The 23,001-nt window shown below is 41.9% G+C and overlaps 1 protein-coding gene and 1 pseudogene across 1 annotated transcript; both read right to left on the reverse strand.

The window, feature by feature from the left end:
* Nucleotides 1-1,534: 1,534 nt before the first annotated feature.
* On the reverse strand, nt 1,535-3,052 carry LOC148184412 (syncytin-A-like). Its single transcript, XM_088054206.1, has 2 exons — nt 2,901-3,052; nt 1,535-2,462 (listed from the first exon to the last, which is right to left on the reverse strand). The coding sequence occupies exons 1-2, from the start codon at nt 3,050-3,052 to the stop codon at nt 1,535-1,537; spliced, it is 1,080 nt and encodes a 359-aa protein (XP_087910332.1).
* Nucleotides 3,053-5,804: 2,752 nt separating this feature from the next.
* LOC148184413 (endogenous retrovirus group K member 8 Gag polyprotein-like) lies at nt 5,805-7,007 on the reverse strand (annotated as a pseudogene).
* Between the last annotated feature and the right edge of the window lie 15,994 nt (nt 7,008-23,001).

Here is a 23,001-nt window from a genome sequence, read left to right on the forward strand (position 1 = left end):
ACCACACACTACTTCAATTATTTCTGCTTGTCATGATTCAGCCTCTATTTCCCTACAGGCTGTTCTTATTCTTGGGCTAATTCCTCATGTCCTACAGTAATTAAGAATCACACTGCCTGATATCTGGCTCTTACTTCAGCTTCTTGACCCTCCTGACACCAAGCACCTCTGAGGGTAGCAGTGCAATACCACCTCTTGTGACAATTCTTACACTCACACAAAACCCAGGGCTCACAGCCAGGTCCACAACACAAGCAAAAAACTCCACTCATACAGACACCACAAAATCTTTTTTATAAAGAAAAACCAAAAACACTTCACTCTTTTTCAGCTGCCCCAGTCGTCTCATCCATTTAGCAGTTATATCTGTCAGTCACACTAAACGAACAAACACGTACACCTCACACACATTTACACAATAATTGTGTTACTGAATTAGGTGTTTGCCTTCCTTTTTAAATGCTTATTCATAACACACTGACCTACCTCTAAAAGCAGTCCTAAATCTCTCTAAAATTCCCTTAAACTTAAAACTTTCTCTTACTACCCACACACCTATAAAACCCTAGTCATATAACAGCACTTGAAACAAATCTCAATGCCTTACTACAGGGGTTTCACTCCCCCTGTTATTAAACAGGTTTAATCTGTCTCTTCAGATGTCAGGAAGTGTTTTTCTACTTAGTAGCATAACACCCCAGATCAGCCCAACCATTCATGCCTCAAGGGTATATTGGGATTTCAGGTTCTCAGCATCTCATCTTTTGCAGAGTCTGCACCAACTTTTTAACTACTGCAACCTCCAGTATAGGTAAGATTTCTATAGGCAGTCAGACATGAGTTGAGTGCAGTATTACCTTGGAATTAGGATTCTTGCAGTCAAAATGACAGGTAGTTCCAGTCCCCTTTGTTTCCTTAATCCGCATGTTCACCCCAAGGCAGCTAACTGTTACCCCCAAGGGTGCAATTTGGTAGTTTTCATGAATGAGAGTCATGCAGTGATTCCCACAGGGGTCACTGGAACATCATGGAATTTTAGTTACAGGCAAGAGTGGAAACAATACTCTAGGGCTCATTGTCTATCCATCCGTCATCTCAGTGAACCATAATGAGGAGTTGACAGTTTTGGCCCAGCCCTTGTGTCCTCCATTGATCGTTCCACAGAATACTTCAATAGCCAAGGCCATTGCTTTGCCATCTAATGTGGTACTGCAAGTCAAGACAGTGGCGAGCTGATGAGTTCGGCGGGAGAAAATGCAGCACTCAATATGAATGATCAGCAAGTCTCGTTTATTAGCAACTCTAAAACCACTTATATAGCATCAGTAATTAGGCTCATACATAGTGCAAAAGAAAGCTCATTATTGGATATTTCATTTAAGGTCAACTCCACCTAATTCTACATTTCCATGATCGCTCATCTATGCTGAATTCACATTCTTCTGATCACAGCATCCTGTTCTCAGTTAACAGTTATCACTAAGGCCTTCCTGAACTTTGCAACATCTCACACCAACTGTACTCCATTGTCTAATTATTTCCCAGCTAACTGCTGCATGGGAATATGACCTTTGCTCTCTAGCCATTCCTCCACAATTCCCCTGTTTTCTTTTTGTACTAACAAAACTGTAGAAGTAGCTTTCTTTACCATGTTTTGCAAGCATTGCAGTATGCAAGGAATAAACAGTAACACAATCACAATGATCAATATAACAACAATTGCCATTTGTGCTAAATTTTTTAACCATCCTGTGAGACCTAGGGATTGAAACCACTCTTCTAATGGATTTGTTTCCATGGTTAATTTTTTCATATTGCTCTGTAGTTGTTGAAGACGAGCATGAATAGACACTGAATGGTCAGAGAGATTCATGCAACACATCCCATCAAAGTCTTCACAGCCATGGCCCTGTGCTAATAGCAAAAAATCAATAGCAGCTCTATTCTGCAATACAGCATGCCTAACACTATTCATATCCAAAGGCAAATCAGATAAAACCTTTGATGTAATGTTAAACTGTTTTCCTGTCCAACATGCCAGTCGTCGTAACTGTGTTAAGGCTTGAGCACTAGATACTCCAGGTGTAAAAATAGATGACACAATCACTGTAGGACGTTCCCAAAGCTCAACCTGATCTTTGCATTCTGGTCCCAACTGAAACACACTTCTCCTTTTTCGTAACCTGGTTCTATTGGCTCCTAATAGTTGTTGTATAGTGGGTGCAAACAATGTCAATTTCCCAAAATAACAAGGTCCTCCATTAATGTTTGCTGGCAGTCCTTGCCATGCACGATCTCCACAAATTAGAAAAATACCAGGTGGTAATTGTAGAGGTGTACTGCTAGAATTTACTTTGCGAGACCAATTGCCACAGTATACATTATTATTTTGCAAGTATAGCAAATTTTGTGGAGAAACATTTGTACCATTTGGCCCATGAGACTTTTTTGCATGATTACTCCTAGCCCAATTGACAAAAGTTAAACAGTAACTGCTAGGGGCTGAACCTAATAGTCTTAACTCTTGTGGTTCTGACCCAGTAACATTTAAACCTGTAGCAACGTACCAATTTTGAGCTCCAATGGGATTTGCCTGAATTAAGCCTGTGTCACAGATATTGATCCTGAATCTACCTGATGGAATTTCACATAATGTTTTGTTTGCTTCCTTGGGTGTTTTCCAATTCTCTGTCCAGTTTTTAAACATTGTGGCATTGAGTGAATCATCTAAAGGTGCACCAACTAAACAAGTTCGAAAAGGATCCGAAGGGGTAGCCATTGAAAGGCAAAAATTATCCTGTCCAGTTTGATTAGCCCATGTTACCCACATATTTTGTCTCTCATCCATGTCAATCAAAAAACCTTCATTTCCCTTTATCATGGTAAACCACAACAATAACCTGATCAGAGGTAGTCCCTTAAGGACTTTAAAAGGATTGCGGCAGTTCAGCCAGCATCTTGGCTGGATCCCATGTGAGATCTTGCTTCCCTTTTCTTTTACCCCTCTGCCTCGCCCGTCGATTCGGTTGCTTCGAACCATGGGGTGTTCCATCTTCTCGGCAGCAGGGATAACTTTCAAGGAAGGACCTTTTCTCTCGAGACTGCCGTTTTAAAAATTGCTCCCAATTTTTATTTTTTACCCCTGGGATATCACACCTGATTTGTGTAAGTGTCTTACGACAATGTATTGTGGTTATTTCAAGAATATATGGTAAAGGGGTATTGGGATGATAACAATAATTTTCTGGATTTATCCCAAAAGCAAAAATCTCCCACCATCTATCAGATCCTTTCTCAAATTGTCTCGTTTGCACACCTTCCTGTAATGCAATCTCAGTTAAATTTCTTTCAAAGTTGTAACACTCTGTACAAATCCCTCTTGGGGACCGACCCCACTTAGAATGTATCCACCACTTTTCCTTACACACTTTACAAATATAACATACAAAAGATAACATTCACAATTTGGTACTGTGCACACGATTCACGTGTGAGAGTTCATCAGATCCTGTCTCTATGTTGATGATAGAGAACAAGAAGTATCTGCTAAATTTTCTGGATCAGCTGAAGGTAAATCACTGGGATCAGCAGGTTTAGTCCCCCTCTGTGGGGGTAGACACACAAAGATAACCACGTCCTCAATAGAGTACTTTGCTAGGACCTCCCCACAGTCTTGTTTTTGGATCCTTATAAACCAATTGGTTTGCTTTAGCATTTCCTTCTCTGAAACCCACATGCCATTTGTGGCTATGAATATAGGTAATAGCAAAGGCAACAGTCCTCAGCTTTACAGCTCTTTGAAGTTGCAAAAACAGTTCATATAAACGAGGGTTTTTTACTTCTTTAATGTCTGCATTTTCAATACGTTCACTCACTCCTGCAACATAAAATGAATCAGTTACCACATTAACAGGACCCTTAAACTACACCAAAACCCAAACAACAGCAACTAATTCCAGAGTTTATAATGTATCCTCCTTTTCAAGCTGGAATAATATGAAGATTCCATTGTCCTTCTGAATTTTGCCATGTAGCAGCAGCTGTACAAGATTTCTTTCCAGCATCAGTGAACACACAACAACCACTCTAATACCCATATCTCCCCCGTTTTCTTTTGTTGCTGCGTTAAAGCACCAATGAGATGTTGAGGTCCAAACCATACAGTAAGGTTAATGTCCAAGTCTGGATCTCGTCTATGAACAACACCTGTCTGGATACAGTCCATTATTTTATTGAGAGCTTCTTGTTGTTCACTGGTAACCTGTATAGGTGCTGTAGGATCAGTACCTTTTAACAAAGGTCGTAAGGATTGTAAGAGTTCATTAGGAATACCCACAACAGGTTTAAGCCATTGTAAATCTCCCAGCAATCGCTGAGCATCATGAACAGTATGAAGTGACATATTTAATGACAGTTTCTGAGGGGCAACATATTGCTCAGTTAAAGTCCACCCGAGATATTTCCATGGAGATGACTGCTGTATTTTCTCAGGTGCAACAACCAGTCCATTCTGAAATAGTTGTGTTTGAATGTCCTTAACTTGTTTATCTGCAAAAGGTTGTGACTGAGCAAAAAGAATATCATCCATATAGTGATAAATAATAGTTGTAGGCCATTGAAGACGTAGTGGCTGCAAAGCATTATCAACATAAAGCTGGCACAAGGTAGGAGAATTACGCATACCTTGTGGTAAAACTGTCCATTCAAATCTCTTGTCTGGTTCTGCTCGATTTAATGAAGGCAAGGTAAAAGCAAATCTGCAAGTATCCTGTTCATGCAGTGAGATAGTGAAAAAACAGTCCTTTAAATCAATTATTAACAAGGGCCAGTCTTTAGGCAACATTGCAGGATTGGGCAAACCAGGTTGTAGCGCCCCCATTGGCTCCATTTGTTCATTTACTGCACGTAAGTCATGCAGCAATCGATATTTTCCAGATTTCTTTTTAATAACAAAAATAGGAGTATTCCAAGGGCTTGTTGACAACTTTAAATGCCCTTGTTGATATTGTTCCAGCACCAATTGATGAGCTTGTTGCAGACTTTCCCTTTTTAAAGGCCACTGTTCAACCCATACTGGTTCCTGAATTATCCATTTAAGTGGGAGTGGGAAAGTCCAAACAATGGCCTCTATTCTAAAGGGTGCTCATTGGTCAAAACAACACCAAGTTGTGACAAAATATCTCGTCCAATTAGACATTGAACCTTGTCTGGTAATGGAACAATTGACAAAACAGAATTGATGACCTTTCCATCTAATTGAATCTGGATTTGTGGAGACCTTTTTGCTAAAGTTAAGCCTCCCATCCCTGTAACAGTAACCATACTAGGCAACAAAGGCCATTCTTGGGGCCAATATTGTGGAGCAACAATACTTGAGTCCGCCCCAGTATCCAATAGTCCTTCTAATTGGTGGGATTCTCCATTATAATTGAGAACAACTGTTCGCTTGGGTCGAGTGTTTAAGTCCAGGGTAAGCAATGTAAGTCCTCCTGTAGAACCAAATCCACTCGTTCCCCGTGGTTGATTTTTCAATGGTGTTAATTGATGGGTATATTGTGGCAGCGGCACCAATTGTGCAATTCGCTGTCCCTTATCAATTCTGGCTGGTGGTGCCAGTGTATATGCAATGATATATATTTCACCAGAATAGTCCACATCAATTACTCCAGGTAAAATAAATAGTCCCATTAGACTAGCAGATGAACGTCCCAACACTATTGCACCCATAGCTTTTCCATTTATTATCACTGGTCCAATAATTCCAGTGGGAATCTTGTAGGGTTGCGATGTCAATAAATCCTCAGTCACTGAGGCTGCCAGGTCCAGGCCGAGGCTCCCCGATGTGGCAGGCTGGAGGGAAGTTGCACTGATGTTCCGGCAGCTGCTATTTGTGTCCTGGCGCGGCAGCTTCTCGCGCTGGCCTTCCCGTTTCCCAATCTCCGGTGGCAGACATTATCAGCGTGGGTATTGGACCGACACTGATTGCACCAAACAGATGGTACAGTACATTCCTTCCGAATGTGTCCAAGGTTGCCACAGCGAAAACATTTGAATCGGGAGGCTGGAATCCTGCCATGGTTAGTTGTAGCCGCTTGTAGGGGTGCAAGAGCTGCTAAAACTTGACTCTGATGAGATGTAGCCTGCTTTTCTAACCCTCATCCTAGTTCTTTAATTGCTTGGACTAACATTGCCTGTGAGCCCACCGGTATATTAGACATTCTCTCTAATGCTTCCTCAATAGTCCAATTAGCATTTAGGGAATTTAAAATTGACCTGGTTGCTGGATTACAATTTTTTAATGCACATTGTTTTAATAATGCTCCCCTCATATATTCAGGAACACCTGCTCGCTCTATAGCTGAAGCTGCTTTATCAATAAATGCTCCAAATGGCTCATCTCGCCCCTGTCTAATGCCCATATAAGATGGAATACCTCCTGGCTCCTTGATCCGATCAAACGCAGCTCACGCCAACCGCATTCCTTCTCTCAACTTATCTGGTCCCAAAATAGCTTGTGCTTCCACTTGACTATATGCTCCTAAGCCCATAAGTTCTTCCAAAGTTAATCCATACAGTGGATCACCTGCCTGCCTTTGCACATTTACACTTTCTTGACAATAAGCTTGCCAGTGTGCATTAAACAACTGCTGATGCTGACTAAGAATCAATTTCATAATACTCTTACAATCTCCAGGCAACAAAATCTGTGTACCCCACAAATAATCAATCATCTGTCTAACCGGTTCACTGGTCACTCCAAACTGACTGACTGTAGATCACAACTGTGATAACCACTTCCAATCCAAAGCTGTAATTTGAGCTTGTATTCCTCCCCCTTGCATTGGTGCAAAGGTTACGGGATATGCTACTTCCAATACAACGTCTACTAATTCCTGATCTCCCTCTTGCAAAATATTCCGTGCTAACGTAGCCCATGTCTCTCTTCTTTCCCGTGCAATAACTTCACCTAACTCACGCCCTACCTCAGGGACAGATTTATTTCCCATAGGGGAGGATGGTAACGGTGCCGAAGGCTCTGTTCCAGAATCAAGGTTAGTAGGTGAAGGAATTTGAGACGACACAAAAGGATTAGCAGCTGCAGCAGGGGTCAGTGACTGTGGGGGGGGGTTTAAGATTACTGTGTTCGTGGCTGGTGGCAACGGACACTCATTAATTCCCTCTAATAATCTATTTTTTGACATAGCTGCAGATGCCTTTGTGGCAGCTGCCTGTTCAGCCTGATACTGCAAAAGAACATTATGAACTGTCCGCCACAGTTTTCCTAATTTTTTAGCAGTTTTATCATCATCTAAAGTAGCTTCCCACAATTTATCTCCAAATTTTCACCACTCACTTAATTCATGAACTGTATGGGGATTCTGAAAACAACCCTGAGCATACCCATAAGCAAGAAGTCCAGGAAGCTCCTTGCGCAAATCAAAATCTTTAACCTGTCGCTTTTCTAAAAAGCAGGTAAATAAATCATATGCTGCTTGCCTTTCCATCTTACCGTCAGCGCTGTTGCAGCCCCTACAAGGTTTCGGCAGCACGTTACGGCAGGACTCTCCTCTGAGGTCGCCTGGGCGCGGCAACCCTACTGTGGGATCAGGACCCTCCTCCGAGGTTGCCTGGAATGCAGCACAGCCGTTGCTTTTTGCCGTCCTTGCTGCAAAGGACCCGTCCCCTGTCGCCGACTCCCTTGGCCAACTCTGACTGCTATTAAAAGTCCTTAAGGTTCCAAAGGTATCTGAGGTCCCAAAAGTCTCTAGGGTCCCAAAAGTCCCAAAGGTCCCAAAGGTCCCAAAGGTCCCAAAGGTCCCTGTTGTTCGGGCGCCATTTGATGAGTTCGGCGGGAGAAAATGCAGCACTCAATATGAATGATCAGCAAGTCTCGTTTATTAGCAACTCTAAAACCACTTATATAGCATCAGTAATTAGGCTCATACATAGTGCAAAAGAAAGCTCATTATTGGATATTTCATTTAAGGTCAACTCCACCTAATTCTACATTCCCGTGATCGCTCATCTATGCTGAATTCACATTCTTCTGATCACAGCATCCTGTTCTCAGTTAACAGTTATCACTAAGGCCTTCCTGAACTTTGCAACATCTCACACCAACTGTACTCCATTGTCTTACTCTTTCCCAGCTAACTGCTGCATGGGAATATGACCTTTGCTCTCTAGCCATTCCTCCACAGCGAGCCAACAGATTTCACCCAACAATGAGGACACAGATGTCCATGTCTTCTGGATAAAGCAAATAGGCCATGATCAACCCTAAATTAACTGCGACTTGACATGTGGTGACAAAACAATCACAGTTATGGGCATGTTGGACACCAGTGCAGATGTCACAGTCATTTCTCATGTCCTTTGGCCCAGAGAAGGGAACTTGGTGATATGTCTGAACTCCCTCTCAGGAATTGGAGGAAGCACATTATGCATGCAAAGTGAACATGCAATTGTTGTTTCAGGGCCAAAAATGAAAGACAGTAATCATTCATCCCTTTGTTGTGCACAAACCCATCATGGTTTGGGGAATAGACATCCTATCACAGTGGGGCACAAAAATAAAAGTGGATTTTTGACAGAGGTCACTGCAGCACTCACCACCCTAAGATTGACTTGGAAGACAGATAAGCCTGTCTGGGTGGACCAGTAGCCCCGGACACAGCGGAAATAGAGTGCTTTCAAAAAATTAGTGAAGGAACAATTGCAGAAAGGTCACATCAAACCAACAAATAGTCCTTGGAATTCTCAAATTCTTGTGGATTCATCATCCACAAGAAAACCTCCAATTCATGGAGGTTGCTTCATGACCTCAGAAAACTCAACTAGGTCATTGAAGAGATGGGACTACTTTAATTAGATCTGCCTTCTCTCTTGATGATCTCAAGAGATTGGCCACTTGTGATCATTGATCTGAAAGATTGTTCCTTCAACATTCCACTTCATCCAAAAGATGCATTTTCAAACAAGCATTAACAAACAAGAACTTTTATGAAGATACCATTGGGTGGTCCTTCTTCAAGGACTGAAAAACAACCATCAGTGATGAGTTTGCACCACTTTTTGATCTACTGAGAGGAGAAAGCAACATTAAATCTCCCAGAACCTTCACTCATGAGGATCAAGGAGTCCTTGAGAGGATCACTGAAACCTTTCAATAAAGACAAGCACATCATTGTGCAATGTCACAATCATTTTTTCTCGCAGTGTTAGAAGAAAACATACAATTGTATGGTCTTCTATTTCAATGGATCACTTGAAATCAAGATTCACTGCTAATAGTTGAATGGATTTTTCCACCATACAGGTCTTGGAAAACAATTTTCATAGTAGAAATGATAGTACAGATCACAATTGGGACAAGAATGAGATTGTTGACAATGGCTGGCAAAGATTTTGTAACAATTTATCTGCCTTTGAAAAGGGAACATTTTGATTGGGCAATGCAAAAATTAGAAGAATTTCATTGCTGAATTATTCAGATGCCTGTTCGATTCACTTTCTAAGCCGCAAGTTGTTGCAGTCAAAACTGAGATTGAGAGAGAAGCCCATGTTGAGTGAAGTGCCTTCAAAAATACATTAGAAAGCTTATGGATATTGCATTTTTTATAATATCTGATGGTTTTGCCTTTTATAAGTAGCATGAAAAAATGATGAATTTCATTAATATTAAAAAGTTCAAAAGTTTTTTTACTTTGTTTCAGTTTTATTGTTGATGCATGAAAGTTTTGGAAATACTATCTTTTTTACACATTTGCTGCTGATGTGTCATTGTATGATATAAATTTGTGGATTTTTTATGATAAGCATGGATTATAAGGTATAATTACTGTAATTATAGCCAGCTTTTCATATGCTCTATTATTTTTATTCTCTAACTGCAAAATGTATTTCTTTTAACAGATTGTTTAGCCTTTTCCGTTGTTTGAACAGGTTTGTAATGGATTTAATCCAATGCAGTTTCATGGCTTTCCAGAATTTCCAAAGTTAAACTTTGAAGGGGACCAGATTTTGGATGTTTGATTAAATTCTAATTGTTAAGAGTTTCGTTTAGAAAAATAAGTTAGGAACATCCTTCCTGTTTAAAGCCTAGGCCCCAGCCAGGCCTTGACTTTACCTGGATGGGAAATACCAACAGACCCAGATGTTTTCTGCATCAAAACAATATTCAAGTTGGTTTGGCTTGCCAATTTGACCTTATTAATATAGCAGCTGAATCTTCTTTTAAAGTGAGCTTGGAGAATTGTTATCCAGACATAATTTTCCAATTCATCACTGATTTGAGGTTTTTCAGCTGTTGCAGACACTGGGATGATAGTACATCTAGTACATTGAGTAATTAATGATCTTCTAATTTCACATATATTATCAATTATGTGTATTATCCAATGGATTCCTAATTGTTGTAAGTTTGTTGTTTACTACATGTATTGTTTTGCTTTGATGTTTTGTCATGTTCATAACAAAAACACACATGTCTTTAAAAACAAAAAAGAGGGGAGGCAGAGGCTGTGCCTCAAATGCAATTAAACAAGACCCTATACATTTTAAATTTTCTGAATAGTTCTTTTGCGGAACCGACTCCTCCAATTATCAGACATTTTCCCAACAGTACTCAGGCAAAATTAAAGGAAAATCCCTTGGTTCTGATCAAAAATCCAGAAACAGGACAGATTGAAAGTCCATTTCAATTAATAACCTGTGGCAAAAGGTATGCTTGTATCTCCACAGGTTCAGGGCAGAAGTAGCTTCCAGTGAAGAACGTGAAACCTTATTGACTGCAGAAACAAGCAGACAACCCCAGGAACAGAGGAGCAAGCATGCAGGCGTGAACTGCATAGAGACCACAGTTAATGACAGACATCTTTTATCCCATATGTAGAAGCAGTGAACTTTGAGTTTTATGTAAAAAAGCATGGGAAGTTGTTAATATTGTAAAACCTTGTTTGTTAAAGCATGGTGTGGACTGTATCACAATTTATAATATCACATGAGAAATAAGGCCATTGAACATGAAAGTAAATCAGGTATCACCCTTGTGCCTTATCACTTCATTGATTGCTTTAAGTAATGTGATCCTGCCCATGAGTCAACCAAAAGAAAATGGCTGGGTGACTCTGGCCAATGTATCAGGCCAGACGTCATATGTTTGACTCACTCAAGTCCAGGGAAACCATTCTCAACTTGCTTGGTCAGTTTGCCAGTAGACAACTGGCTAATTCCATAAAACACCCCTCTGGACCAAATTCCTCCCTGAGGCATCCTATGAACCCCAAGAACTGGAAATCCTTGGCTCAGTGAGAATGGATTTTTGCATAGTATTCAATTCTCCTGTGTCAAAACAAAACAAAATTACAGATGTCACTCCAAATCATGCTTTGTACAAAAATGCAACATCTTGGTTCAACCTCACCTCAGTCCTAGTCCCACCACCCAACCATGTTCCATTACAATTGCCACAAGGGACCTTTATTTGTGAAGACAGAATTTGGCTTGCTGCCAAGGCTTTCATTTCTTCATGCTGAAACAGGAACTATGGCACCAATATGATCATCGGATCGTTTGTTTATTCTCTTGTACCAGGTCTGTACACAAATCTATACACGCGAGTATCTCTTTTACAATTGGCTGCATGCGCTGTTCACATGCCCTTATAAGCATTTTTATTGGACAATTACATTTGCGTATATTGGACCACAGCTTATTCAATTTCTTTATTTCTCATCATGTTTAGCTCTTTTTGTTCTTTTGCTGACCATGACTTGTTCCTTCCCTGTCAGATAACCTTGCCCTTTTTCTTAACTGTTTCTCTTTATGGTCAAATTTGTTCTAATGCAGCCAAGACTCCTACAGCTTGCCATTCCATCAAATATTAAAGGGGGTCCATGCAGCACTGGAAAACTCTCTGCTGACACCTAAAGTAACAATGATAAAAGAGACGCAGAGAGAAGAGGTTTGTAGATCGATACACACCAGATTGCAATAATGAGTTTCATTCATGGAATTTTAGAAATTTTTAATACTTCTCCTTTTACCTCAGGCAGCTTCAGCAGCAGCCTTGAAGCAATTGGATCGACTAGGCTGCTGGTTAAGCAAGCAATCAATTCCATCTCTCTGGCACTGAGCAAGTTGTTAACTGACGTTTGAAGTATGTGACACACTACTCTGCAAAACAGAGCAATTGATTTTCTCTTGCTAGCACATGGATATGGGTGTGAAGAATTTGAAGGAATGTGTTGTATGAATCTCTCTGATCATTCAGGGTCTATCCACAAGAACATAAAACAATTGAAATAGTGTATAGCCAAACTTGGAGTCGAAAAAGGGTCATGGTTGGATGGTCTGTTTGGTTGGTTGAGCCTTGCACCATTGTGGAGGGAACTTATAAGGACAGGTATATCCATATTGATTGTCAGCATAGTCCTCCTGGGTTTTGTGCCATCTACTTCAGTGGATCCAACAGATGATAGACAAGGCTGCTAAGGAAGTGTTCAAACAGGAGGGGGAGATGTTGCAGTCAGAGACACAGGAAATACTCCTTTATCTGTGCTCCGACACCCAAGAGAACACTGGGTTTGTTGCACTATATTGGGAACAGCGAGAAGGGAATGACACAGACTCTTTTGTGAGTTGAACAGGAGAGCAAGGTTTATTACTCCAGATCTTCTTTTATAGACCAATACATGAAGGTCCAGAAAGGTAAAACTCCTATTGGTCAGTGAACTAACACATCACCATCATTGGTCAGTGGGGTACACCACCCCTCAACCTTCTCTTGCAAGAAAACCAGAAACTGACAAACAACACCTGCAAGGCTGTCTTCTGTCTCTAAGGATTGTTTTGATTCCTCCTTATGATTTCCTAGGCTGCTTTCTTAGGCGAGTCTGAGAAAGTTATGTGGCTTGCTTTTCCACAGGAACTGTGCTCTCTGCTTGCTGCTTGCATTTAGCATCCATAATTCCCCTTTTTTGTTTTAGGGCAAAAAGGCAGTGTTTGTAATTTCCTGCTGGGCCCTTGCAGGAAAGAGAACAAGCATAGCACAAGAGGTCTCAAGGGGCAGTGGTCTGCAGCGGTGGTTGCCGTGGCAAGGCTGGTGCATGTACAGGCCCTGAGGATGGAAGCGGCGGGGCTGAAAGCACATCCCCCTGCACCGTGCCAGCAGTCTGCTGTGGTGACTGCTGTACTGTGCCTTGAGATGCAGGAGAAAGGGGTGCCGGGAGCACAGGGGGCACAAAGAGGACCATCAACAGCAAAAGAGGCCAAAAGAGTCTGTCCCACAGAAAGGGACATCAGAGAGCCCTCAGAATGGATGTCCTGAATGCAAGAAGAAAGGGCATCTAAAAAAGGAATGTAGAAAAAGAATGCAGAATGAGAGGATCTTTCAAGAGGAGTAGGGACATCGGGGGCTCTTTATTTTGGGGTCCAAACCATCACCTGAGCCATTGATAAAATTAAAAATAGGACCCCAAAAGGAAGAGGTATTTTTTCTGATTGATATGGGGGCCAAACGGAGTACTGTCCATAAATTGCACAGAGGGTGTATAAAAAGTAAGGATACAATGATGGTAATAGGGGAAAAACGGGAACCCTTTAAGGTCTCAGTTATTAAGGACATGGAAATAGTCAGAAACAAAGATTTGTTTAGGAGATATGTTGCTGGTTGAGGAGGCAGATTATGATTTATTAGGAAGAGATCTGATTGTAGCTCTGGGGATAAACTTTACAGTACACGGAAAAGATCTCATAGTAAGCCTGTACAGACTAACTCAAGAGGATGAGAGCAAAATTGATCCCCAAGTCTGGCACACTCAAGGAGAAGTCAGAAGGTTGGAGATGGAGCCAATTTCCATTGAAATACAAAGGCCCTAGGACCCAATTAGGGTCGAACAGTATCCCACTTCTATGGAAGGGAGAAAGGGATTAAAATGTATAATTGATGAATTGATAAAAAGGGAGACTCTGGAGCCTTGTATGTCAAGGCACAACACCCCCATCTTGCCAGTACGGAAAACTGATGGAACCTGTAAGTTAGTTCAGTATCTGAGAGCAGTCAACCAAAGAACAAAAATGTTTTCCAGTAGTTGCAAAGCCATGCACCCTTCTGAACCAAATTTCTCCTACGACCCTCCATATAGTGTAATAGATCTGAAAGATGCCTTTTGGACTTGTCCATTAGCAAAAGACAATCGGGATTATTTTGCCTTTCAGTGGGAAGATCTGGAGACAAAAAGGAAACAACAGCTTAGGTGGACAGTGATCCCCCAAGGGTTTGTCAATTCTCCCAATTTATTTGGACAAGCACTAGAGCAGCTATTAAGTCAGTTTGTGCCAACAGAGGGAACCAAGCTCTTTCAGTATGTTGATGACTTATTAATAGCTGGTCAGAAGGAAGAAGAAGTAAGAACAAATACAATAGCATTATTGAATTTCTTGGGAAAGAAAGGATTAAAGGTATCAAAATTGAGGTTGCAATTTACTGAACCAGAGGTGAAGTACCTAGGGCATTCGATCACAAAACGGAAAAAGAAGTTAGACCCTGAAAGAGTGACTGGAACTGTTTCATTACCACCCCTGCAGACAAAAAGAGAAGTTAGACAGCTACTGGGAGTTTTGGGGTATTGCAGGCAATGGATTGAAGGGTATAGTGAGAAAGTGAAATTTTTATATGAGAAACTGACTACTGAGAAAATAAAATGGACAGAGCAAGGTGAAAGAGAATTTAGAGAATTAAAGGAGACTCTTTTAGCAGCTCCAGTATTAAGCCTCCCTGATGTAAGGAGGCAGTTTCAGCTATTTGTAGATGTTAACAACCATACTGCTCATGGAGTACTAACACAAGATTGGGCCAGAACTAAAAATCCTGTGGGATATATGTCAAAGCTCTGAGACCCCATAAGCCAAAGCTGGCCCACTTGCTTACAAGCAATAGTAGCAGTAACACTATTAGTAGAAGAGGCCAAAAAGATCATGTTTGGAGCCCTGCTGATAGTATATACCCCCCAGAATGTAAGAAGTATTTTGCAACAGAAAGCAGACAAATGGCTCACAGATGTTAGGCTTTTAAAATATGAGGCTATACTGATTCATTCACTTGACCCGGAATCATGAATAACTACCCCTCAGAATCCAGCACAGTTCCTATTTGGTGAGCCATTGGAGGTGTATAATCATAACTGTGCAGAGGTGGTAGAATTACAAACAAAGCTAAGACCAGATTTGGAAGAAGAGCAACTAGAGGAATGGGAAAAGTGGTTTGTGAATGGATCCTCAAGAGTCATAGAAGGAAGAAGAAAGTCAGGGTATGCAATAAATAGATGGAATGTCAGGAGAAGTGGTAGAATCAGGACCCTTAAGTGCTAGTTGGTCAGCACAAGCTTGTGAATTGTATGCAGTTTTACAAGAGCTTAAAAGGTTGAAAGAAAAGAAAGGGACAATTTTTACAGGCTCCAAATATGCCTTCAGGGTACTCCACACCTTTGTGAAAATTTGGGAGCAGAGAGGTTTAACCAGTACCTGAGGGTGAGGATTGATTCATGAAGAACTAATAAAACAAATCCTAGAAGCTATTAGGGGACCGAAAGCAATTTCTGTAGTCCATGTTAAGGGCCATCATGTGGGGAGGCAATTTAGAGCTAGAGGAAACGATTTGACAGATATGGAGGCTAAGAAAGCAGCACTATTAGTGATAGATATTTCAGAAATTAAAGGGGATAAATTCCAGGAATATCCCTCCTGTCCCACCTCAAAGGAAATTGAAGAATATAAGAAGATAGGGGGTGAGTGGAAAGAAGACAAATGGGAGCTTCCTGATGGAAGGGAATTGCTATCTAGAGATTATACAAGGAAGGTTTTGGACAGGTTACAACAGACTCACTGGGGGGCACGAGCACTTGCAGGGCAGCTTCTGAAGTTTTTTGCGTGTAAAGGGATCTGTGAGTTAGGCAAACAAGAAGTACTAGGGTACATGACATGTCAGAGGATAAACTGGACAAGGACACAGCAAACCCCATTAGGAGGCCGCCCTTTAGCATACTGCCCATTTGAGAGAATTCAAATAGATTTCACTGAACTACCCAAAGCAGGGAGGTATAAATATCTGTTAATAATAGTAGATCAGTTAGCACATTGGGTAGAGGCCTTTCCGAGTACCAGAGCCACAGCTCAAACAGTGTCAAAGGTACTGTTAGAGGAAATATTACCACGGTACGGTGCTGCCTTATGCGAGGCAGACGCCCTGGTTCAGGAGCAGCACGGTGACTCCCCTCGGGTCACTCGGTCCATCCGCACACAACACCAATATGATGGATGGCAGAAATGGCGTTTATTGCTAAAGAATTTGACACTTTATAACCTAGGTTCACAGTGTTACTCCCATCTGCTTTCATCACAGCTAGGTGCTATTGGCTAATTACAGGGCAATTACCATACCCTATGGAGGAGGGGGGTGACTATCTTTCCGTTACATCCTGATACCTTCCGAGCACTGGGCCCTAGCTTCCCACAGGACGGCATAATAGATCATATTGATTCAGACCAGGGGATGCATTTTACATCGAAAATCATTAGACAACTGGCAGACGCTTTAGGTATCTGCTGAGAATGCAACACCCCATGGCACCTTCAGAGCTCTGGACGAGTAGAAAGGATGAACAAAAAGCCCAGCTGTAAAAATTCACTTTAATTCATTCACTTTAGCAGTGAATTCAAATAACAATACCAAAGCCTGGCAACCAGAAACCCCCGCCAGATATTGGAGTCAAACAAAAGAAGCAAATTGTGAATGGAATGATCAAATTGAGTTATAGTGGCATAAAAGCCCTGAAGCTAATCCTTACCAACCCTTAAAAGGCTTAAAGGATTGCTAGGAGAAACCAGAAGCTGGAAATGACCAATGGAAGGCACCTGACAGAATATACTGGATATGTGGGGAAAAGGCATACAGTGAATTACCCCGCAGATGGAAAGGATCCTGTACTCTGGGAATCATTTGACCCTCCTTCTTTATGCTACCAAGGTCTGGAAATAAGCTGTTAGGGGCACCCCCATATGAGATCCTAGAAAGAGAAAAGAGAGAGCTGAAGGCTGAGTTTCCAAAAGCAGGAGGGCATCAAAAATGGGGAGAGCCTGCAGAAAGGATAATACTATGGTCCAGCAAGTGGGGCTCAGGTCAGGAGCTGGGGATGTAGGACCCCAATTTACCTATTAAATCGATTAATAAGTCTTCAGGCTGTAGTAAAGTCATATCAAATCATAGTTCTGTTGGTCTCAAGTTATTGGCTAAACAGCATTCACAAACATGAGCATTCGTGTATCGAACCAAATCACTTTGGACAATTTGTTAGCAGAGGAAGGGGGAGTCTGCAGAAAGTTCAATGAGTCTGAATGCTGTGTAGAAATAGATAACTATGGAGAGACTATAAGAAACCTTGTGGCAGAAATTAAGAAAGTAGCACATGTACCAGTTCAAAAATGGTATTCTATCCTTCAAGCTTCATGGTGGGATCAATTGTTTGGGGGGGAGCTTGGTGGAAGAAGATAGGATTTTTAATATTATGTTCAATAATGGGGTTATTGTTTTTACCTTGTCTCACACCATGTTTTATCCAGCTAATCCGTTCTGTTGTCCGAAGTAGGCAAATGGCAGCAATGCTCATCGATCCTGAGTTAGCTACAAGGAAAACTGGTCAATTCAAGAAAACATCTAAAATATTTAAGATAATGGAATTAAAAGGAGATGGAAAGAGCAGAGCTGCTGAATCTCTGGCCAGATTTCAAGCTCAAACATGATTAAATAACATAAAAGATAATTTATATGGACAAAAGAAAGACTATGAAATGTGTAAGGTACAATCCTGGGACAGTTATAAGGATGGGTTAGCAGACAACATGAGAAAGCATGAAAAAGTTATTTTACCACTATAGCCATTATTAGCCTTAAGCTACTATGTAGTCAAAATATAACTCAGGATGCAATAAGCACGTGCATTGATATAGAGAAAGCATAATTGGGAATCCTAATGAAAGAAATCAAAGATTAGAATAATCTGTTTTATGGGAAAAGTTGTTAATTTTATACACTGATTAGCAGTACAGAAAGAGTAGTTGTTAGGTCTCATAAATACTGAATATGAAATTGAAGAATGGGTGAGATTTATTGAAATCTGTCCTAAGAGCACAAATTAATGAATTAATAAAGAAAGGGGGGGACTGTGATATATGGCATGAATAAATTTGTGCTGAAGTTACAGTAATCTCATCTGATAAAAATCCTAGCATGAATATTCATCCACAAAAAGTGTATTTCCAGAGGATCTTCATCTGACGAGATTATAGTGATATGCATAAAAGCTAGAATGAATATTCAACTACAAGAAGCGTGTTTCCAGGGGATTTTAATTTGATGAGATTACAGTGATATGCACCAAAACCAGCATGAATATTCATCTGGATTGTCGGGCACTGCAATAAGGAGAGGAAGATGTACCAAGATGCAAAAGAAGACAAGACCAATGGAAGAAGGCAAGGGACCCCTGAAAAGCCTGGGAATATATAAAAAGGACCTTGTGATAGTAACATTTCGTGAAACATGGTGGAGCAATGCCAGAGAGCCCCTCCCTGTCTCACCTGGCGCTGTTTGCCTGGTTCAACGCCAATCTGATCTTTGCTTGTGGCTTTTACAATTGTATTTTAATTATGGAATAAATTCTTTTTATTGATCAAATTTGCTATCCATTTATAACAGGGATAAGGCTGGAATGGTCATAAGGAAAGAGAAGAAGAAAGTCACAAGAGAATGTGGGAAGATGTAGAAGGTGGTGGGAGGAGGAAGCCAGTGGGACCAAATGGGTAACTTTCATCCAAATTGGGAGCTAGAAGGCAGGAACCCAATAGATGTGGAATAGACACCCCATCATCTGTGACTTCCTTTCTCAGCTGAAAAGAAAAAGAATAGAGAAATATCTGGGCTTCAGTTGTGTGTCTAGATATATGAAGCCATGTTAGATTTTTTAATGGCTGCACAAAAGTTTTTCAAGTTGTTGGGGGTTAGGTGTCCTTCCTTTTGTTCTGGCTCACCTATGGAATTTTTACCCATTAGTTGCACAGACACCTGACTGCTGGCACTGAGTGGATGCTTGAGAAGCACAAAGAGTTCAGCTGGGCCCAGGGTGGAAGGGAGGCAAGAAAAAGGAATGGCAGGAGCAGCTGGGGGCTGGCTGGTTTCTTCAACTTCAGAGCAGGACTCTTGCTGGGAGCTGTTGCAGCTGAGAGAAGGGAATTCACCATCACCCAGATGGAGCTGCTGCTGCTTCTTATCCTTCTTTCTTTCTTTGTCTGTGGGCCTGGCACCCCCTGTCCTGCCGGGACGTACCAGTGCCAGACACCACCACAAAGCTGCTGATCCACCTCAGCCACCAGCCCAGGATCTCAGCTCATCCCTGCTGTTCCAGACGACTGTTCCTCAGAGCCCTGCAGGAGCACCGGGACTGCCCGAGGGGTTTGTGAAACAAAGCCTCTCCTCCATCCCTTCCCGTCTCAGCCGAGAAAGCTGTCACAGGGCCCCTGGTTCTGTTTTCTTGCTAATGCTGTAGTTATTGTTGTTTGTTTGCCTTGTTATGAATATTAGTAAATATTCCTATCCCCAGATCTCTGCCTGAGAGCCCCTTGATTTCAGAATTATAATAATTCAGAGGGGGAGGTCTACATTTTCATTCCAAGGGAGGCTCCTGCCCTCCCTAGCAGACACCTGTCTTCTAAAACCAAGACACAAGTTTTCCCCAAGTCTCCAGGTTCCCCAGCCCAAGGACCACCACTGGCCAGTGCATGAGCCCACAAAATTCAGTGGAGAGAGCAGCTGGCCAAACTCAGTCTGTAAAATCTGGGAGGTTGCGTACTGTCCTAATGCAAATCTTCTTTGTGTTTCAGACTGAAACGCAGGACATTTCACAAGAAATGCTTGACTAGATGCTTGGAATGATCAACTTTTTCGGATTTACAGGCATCACTTTTCCTACTTCTTAATGTCATCTCCAAGATTTAACTTTTGAGTTAAAGTTAAAAGAGGGTGACCATGCTTTCTTCTAGACTGGGGATCAGTAATTGGTTTCTAATACAAAAAACACTCTCCAAAACCCTGCTAACACACCTCATCCTCCATTCACAAAATGCAATTATTTCTTCAAAAGAAAGGAACTGAAAGCTCTATCAGCCAGTTCCCACCAAAGAGTTTCCTAGCCATTTTTTTGTGGGTTTTCAAGCAAGGCAGACACCCTGGTTCAGAAGCCAGCATGGTGGCTCTCCTTGGCCACTTGGACCATTTACCCACAAGACATCAATGTGATGGATGGCAAAGAATGGCGTTTATTGCAGGAGAATTTGACATTTTATAACCTAGGGTTACTATGCTACTCCCATCTGCTTTCATCACAGCTAGGTGCTATTGGCTAATTGCAGAAGTCATTGCCATATTACAGAGAGGGGGTTTACTAACTCTCCGTTACATCCCGATATCTTCCGAACGCCAGGCCTTAGACTACAACATTTTTAATCTCTGCTTTCTATGTCCTACTTCTTAGCAAATGTGGTTGCTCCAAGCACAGTGACATGGAGACAGAACACAACATGTTCATGAGGAACAACAGAGCTTGGTGCTCCGGCCTGAAAGTTGGAACTGGGAGCCCACAAAACCCTGCTGTGAGGTGCAACAAGAGAATGCAGCCAGGGGTGACTGCTGGGGTCAGAGAATGATCCAGAGGCTTCTGTCCCCCAGGTGAAGCCAAGGCAGGAGCAGGTTGAAAGGTGCTGGCACTGCTGCTGCTGCTGCTGCTGCTCAGTGCCAGAGAGCTCTGGCTGGGCAGGGCACGGTGCCCACTGCGCTGTGGGCTCTTTCTCCTGCCAGAGCTGGACACACCTGGGAACAAGTGATGATGACCTGTGAGGAAAACCAAGGGATTTGTGGGGGCTGCATTGCTGTGTACACACTCAGGCCACCTGCAGCACAGAGCTTGGGCCCCCAAAAATGTAAACCAGAGAGAAATGGCTGTAAAATGTTTCATTGTGAGCTTTCTTACCTGTTCAATAGAAGTGTTGTGGTTTTAAAGCAGTAACTAAAAAATTACTTATTTCTTGTTATGAGATATGGATTAGAACAAGAGCAAAACAGGCTTAAAACTTAAAATGAATAAAGAAAGTTTATTAACAAAACTACAAGAATAAAAAAAACCACCAGAATAAACTTCCAGAAAACTCTTTTATCCCCCACTACCTGACCATTCTCTTGTACACGTGACAACATAGAGACAGAAAAACTTCAGAACTTTAGTGGGTAAAACAGTCCTAATTCCTGCTACAGTCTTTTCATCAGTCTTTGTAGAGAAACAGGAGTCTCCTTCTGCTAATCTATAGAGTTTTTCACAAGAAAACTATTTCTGTTATAGTATCCTATTTCCTTGATGCCAGATGCCCAGAAATCTTGTTATCAGAGTTCACTCTTCTCATTTCACATCACTCTGAGGTGTGTATGGGTCATGAGTCTAGGGATGTCATTTTAAGGATGAGTTATTCAAAGAAAAAAGTCCTCTTCATCTGTCTCTGTGAGCTTCACTAGAAAACACTTTTCTCATTGCCCCCTAAGGCTTCAAATCTTCGCTTCACTCTGTTCCAGCACTTCACTGTATCACAATTACTCTACTTTTTACTCAAAATCCACACTCTGAACACTCCACTCCTCCCAATATACTCTGTCATGAATTAAAGGAGTTTTTTCAAAACACTATTGTCTGTCTCCATAGCTTTAACAGAAAAATATTTCAGCTTATAAAGCATCTCCTTATTCTCTACCTTTTCTGAAGCTTCTTTTCTTTACTGTCTCTGATAATTTATAAAGTCTCTTTACATGTTGATTACTCTCTTTTTCTTTCTCTGGATAAAAGGGTTAATCTGCCAGTCTCATCTGGGTAATGAAAGAGTTAAAATCTTGCCCAGGCTTTGTAGATGGTTCTGTGATCTCTGCCGGAGCAGCAGCTGGAGCTGTTGTCGATGGAAGATTCTTCATGGCTGCTCTGCAGAGTGTGGTCACTGTCTCAGCCTGCCGCAGGTCAAGAGCTTTTTTTTCCTTTCTTTACTCAGCAGTCTCTGGTGAATTCAGTCACAGCAAAAACTGCGGCCGAGCCAGGGACCGGCCTGGCCTGGCCAGAGCCCGGGGAGAAGCCCCACAGGCCCCGTCTCCGGGCCGGGAGCTGCAGCAGGCCCAGCCCAGCCCTCGCCTGGGCTGCATGGCCTGGGCAGGGAATGGGAAGCCAGCTAAAGCTCTGTTACCTTTCACAGTCAGGAAACAAAAAGAGCAAGAAATTCTCAGGCTTAGCTCTTAAGGTGGTGTTCACAGGTTGATTTCACTTTTCAATGGTCAAAACTGCTGTCAGTTCTTAGAAATGACCGATAATTGGTCAGGAGAAAAGACTCCCATCAGTCCCCAGCAGTTTCAACTTCCTTAGCTCTCAAAACTATCTTAAAGGTAAAGTCACCCCATGACACCCTGGAAATCCTCTAGGTCCATAAATGTTTGCCTGGGTCACACATATGGGGCAGCAGCAGCAGAGGGCTCCAAAAAGCACCATCTTGTGCTGGATTGTCCGAGTGGTTCGGTGGGGTAGTGAGACTCCCAACCACAAATGTGTGCTTTGTGTGTGGGTTTGCAGCACCACAGCCCCAGGCAGTGCTGGGAGTGAGCTCTGCCCTTACTGACAGCTGTGTTGGCAACAAGGAGGGCCCCTGGCTTTCTGCTGGCTGATTTCTTATAGCTCGTTTGGTAAACCAGGGTCAGAGTGTCTCCTCACTTGGTGTCTTCTGGTTTTCTGCATTCATATTTTTGCCTCAGAGGTCATTTTGTAACAGTTGCAATTTCACTTTGGCCACCTGAATTCTGAGTTTAAAATCTGCCTGCTGGGCACTTTGCCCTCTGTCAGAGACATCTGCACTTTTCAAAGTCTGCTC

Source organism: Pseudopodoces humilis, chromosome 4, assembly GCF_049639895.1.
Source record: "Pseudopodoces humilis isolate 2021_Gansu_Grassland_sample_001 chromosome 4, ASM4963989v1, whole genome shotgun sequence".
NCBI lineage: Eukaryota > Metazoa > Chordata > Aves > Passeriformes > Paridae > Pseudopodoces > Pseudopodoces humilis.

Excerpts from the sequence above, each read along its gene's own strand:
- LOC148184412 (XM_088054206.1), bottom strand. The coding sequence starts at position 3,052 with ATGGAACACCCCATGGTTCGAAGCAACCGAATCGACGGGCGAGGCAGA. Across the intron at positions 2,463-2,900 it reads AAGGGACTACCTCTGATCAG|GAGTAATCATGCAAAAAAGT; the intron begins GTTATTGTTGTG and ends CAATTGGGCTAG.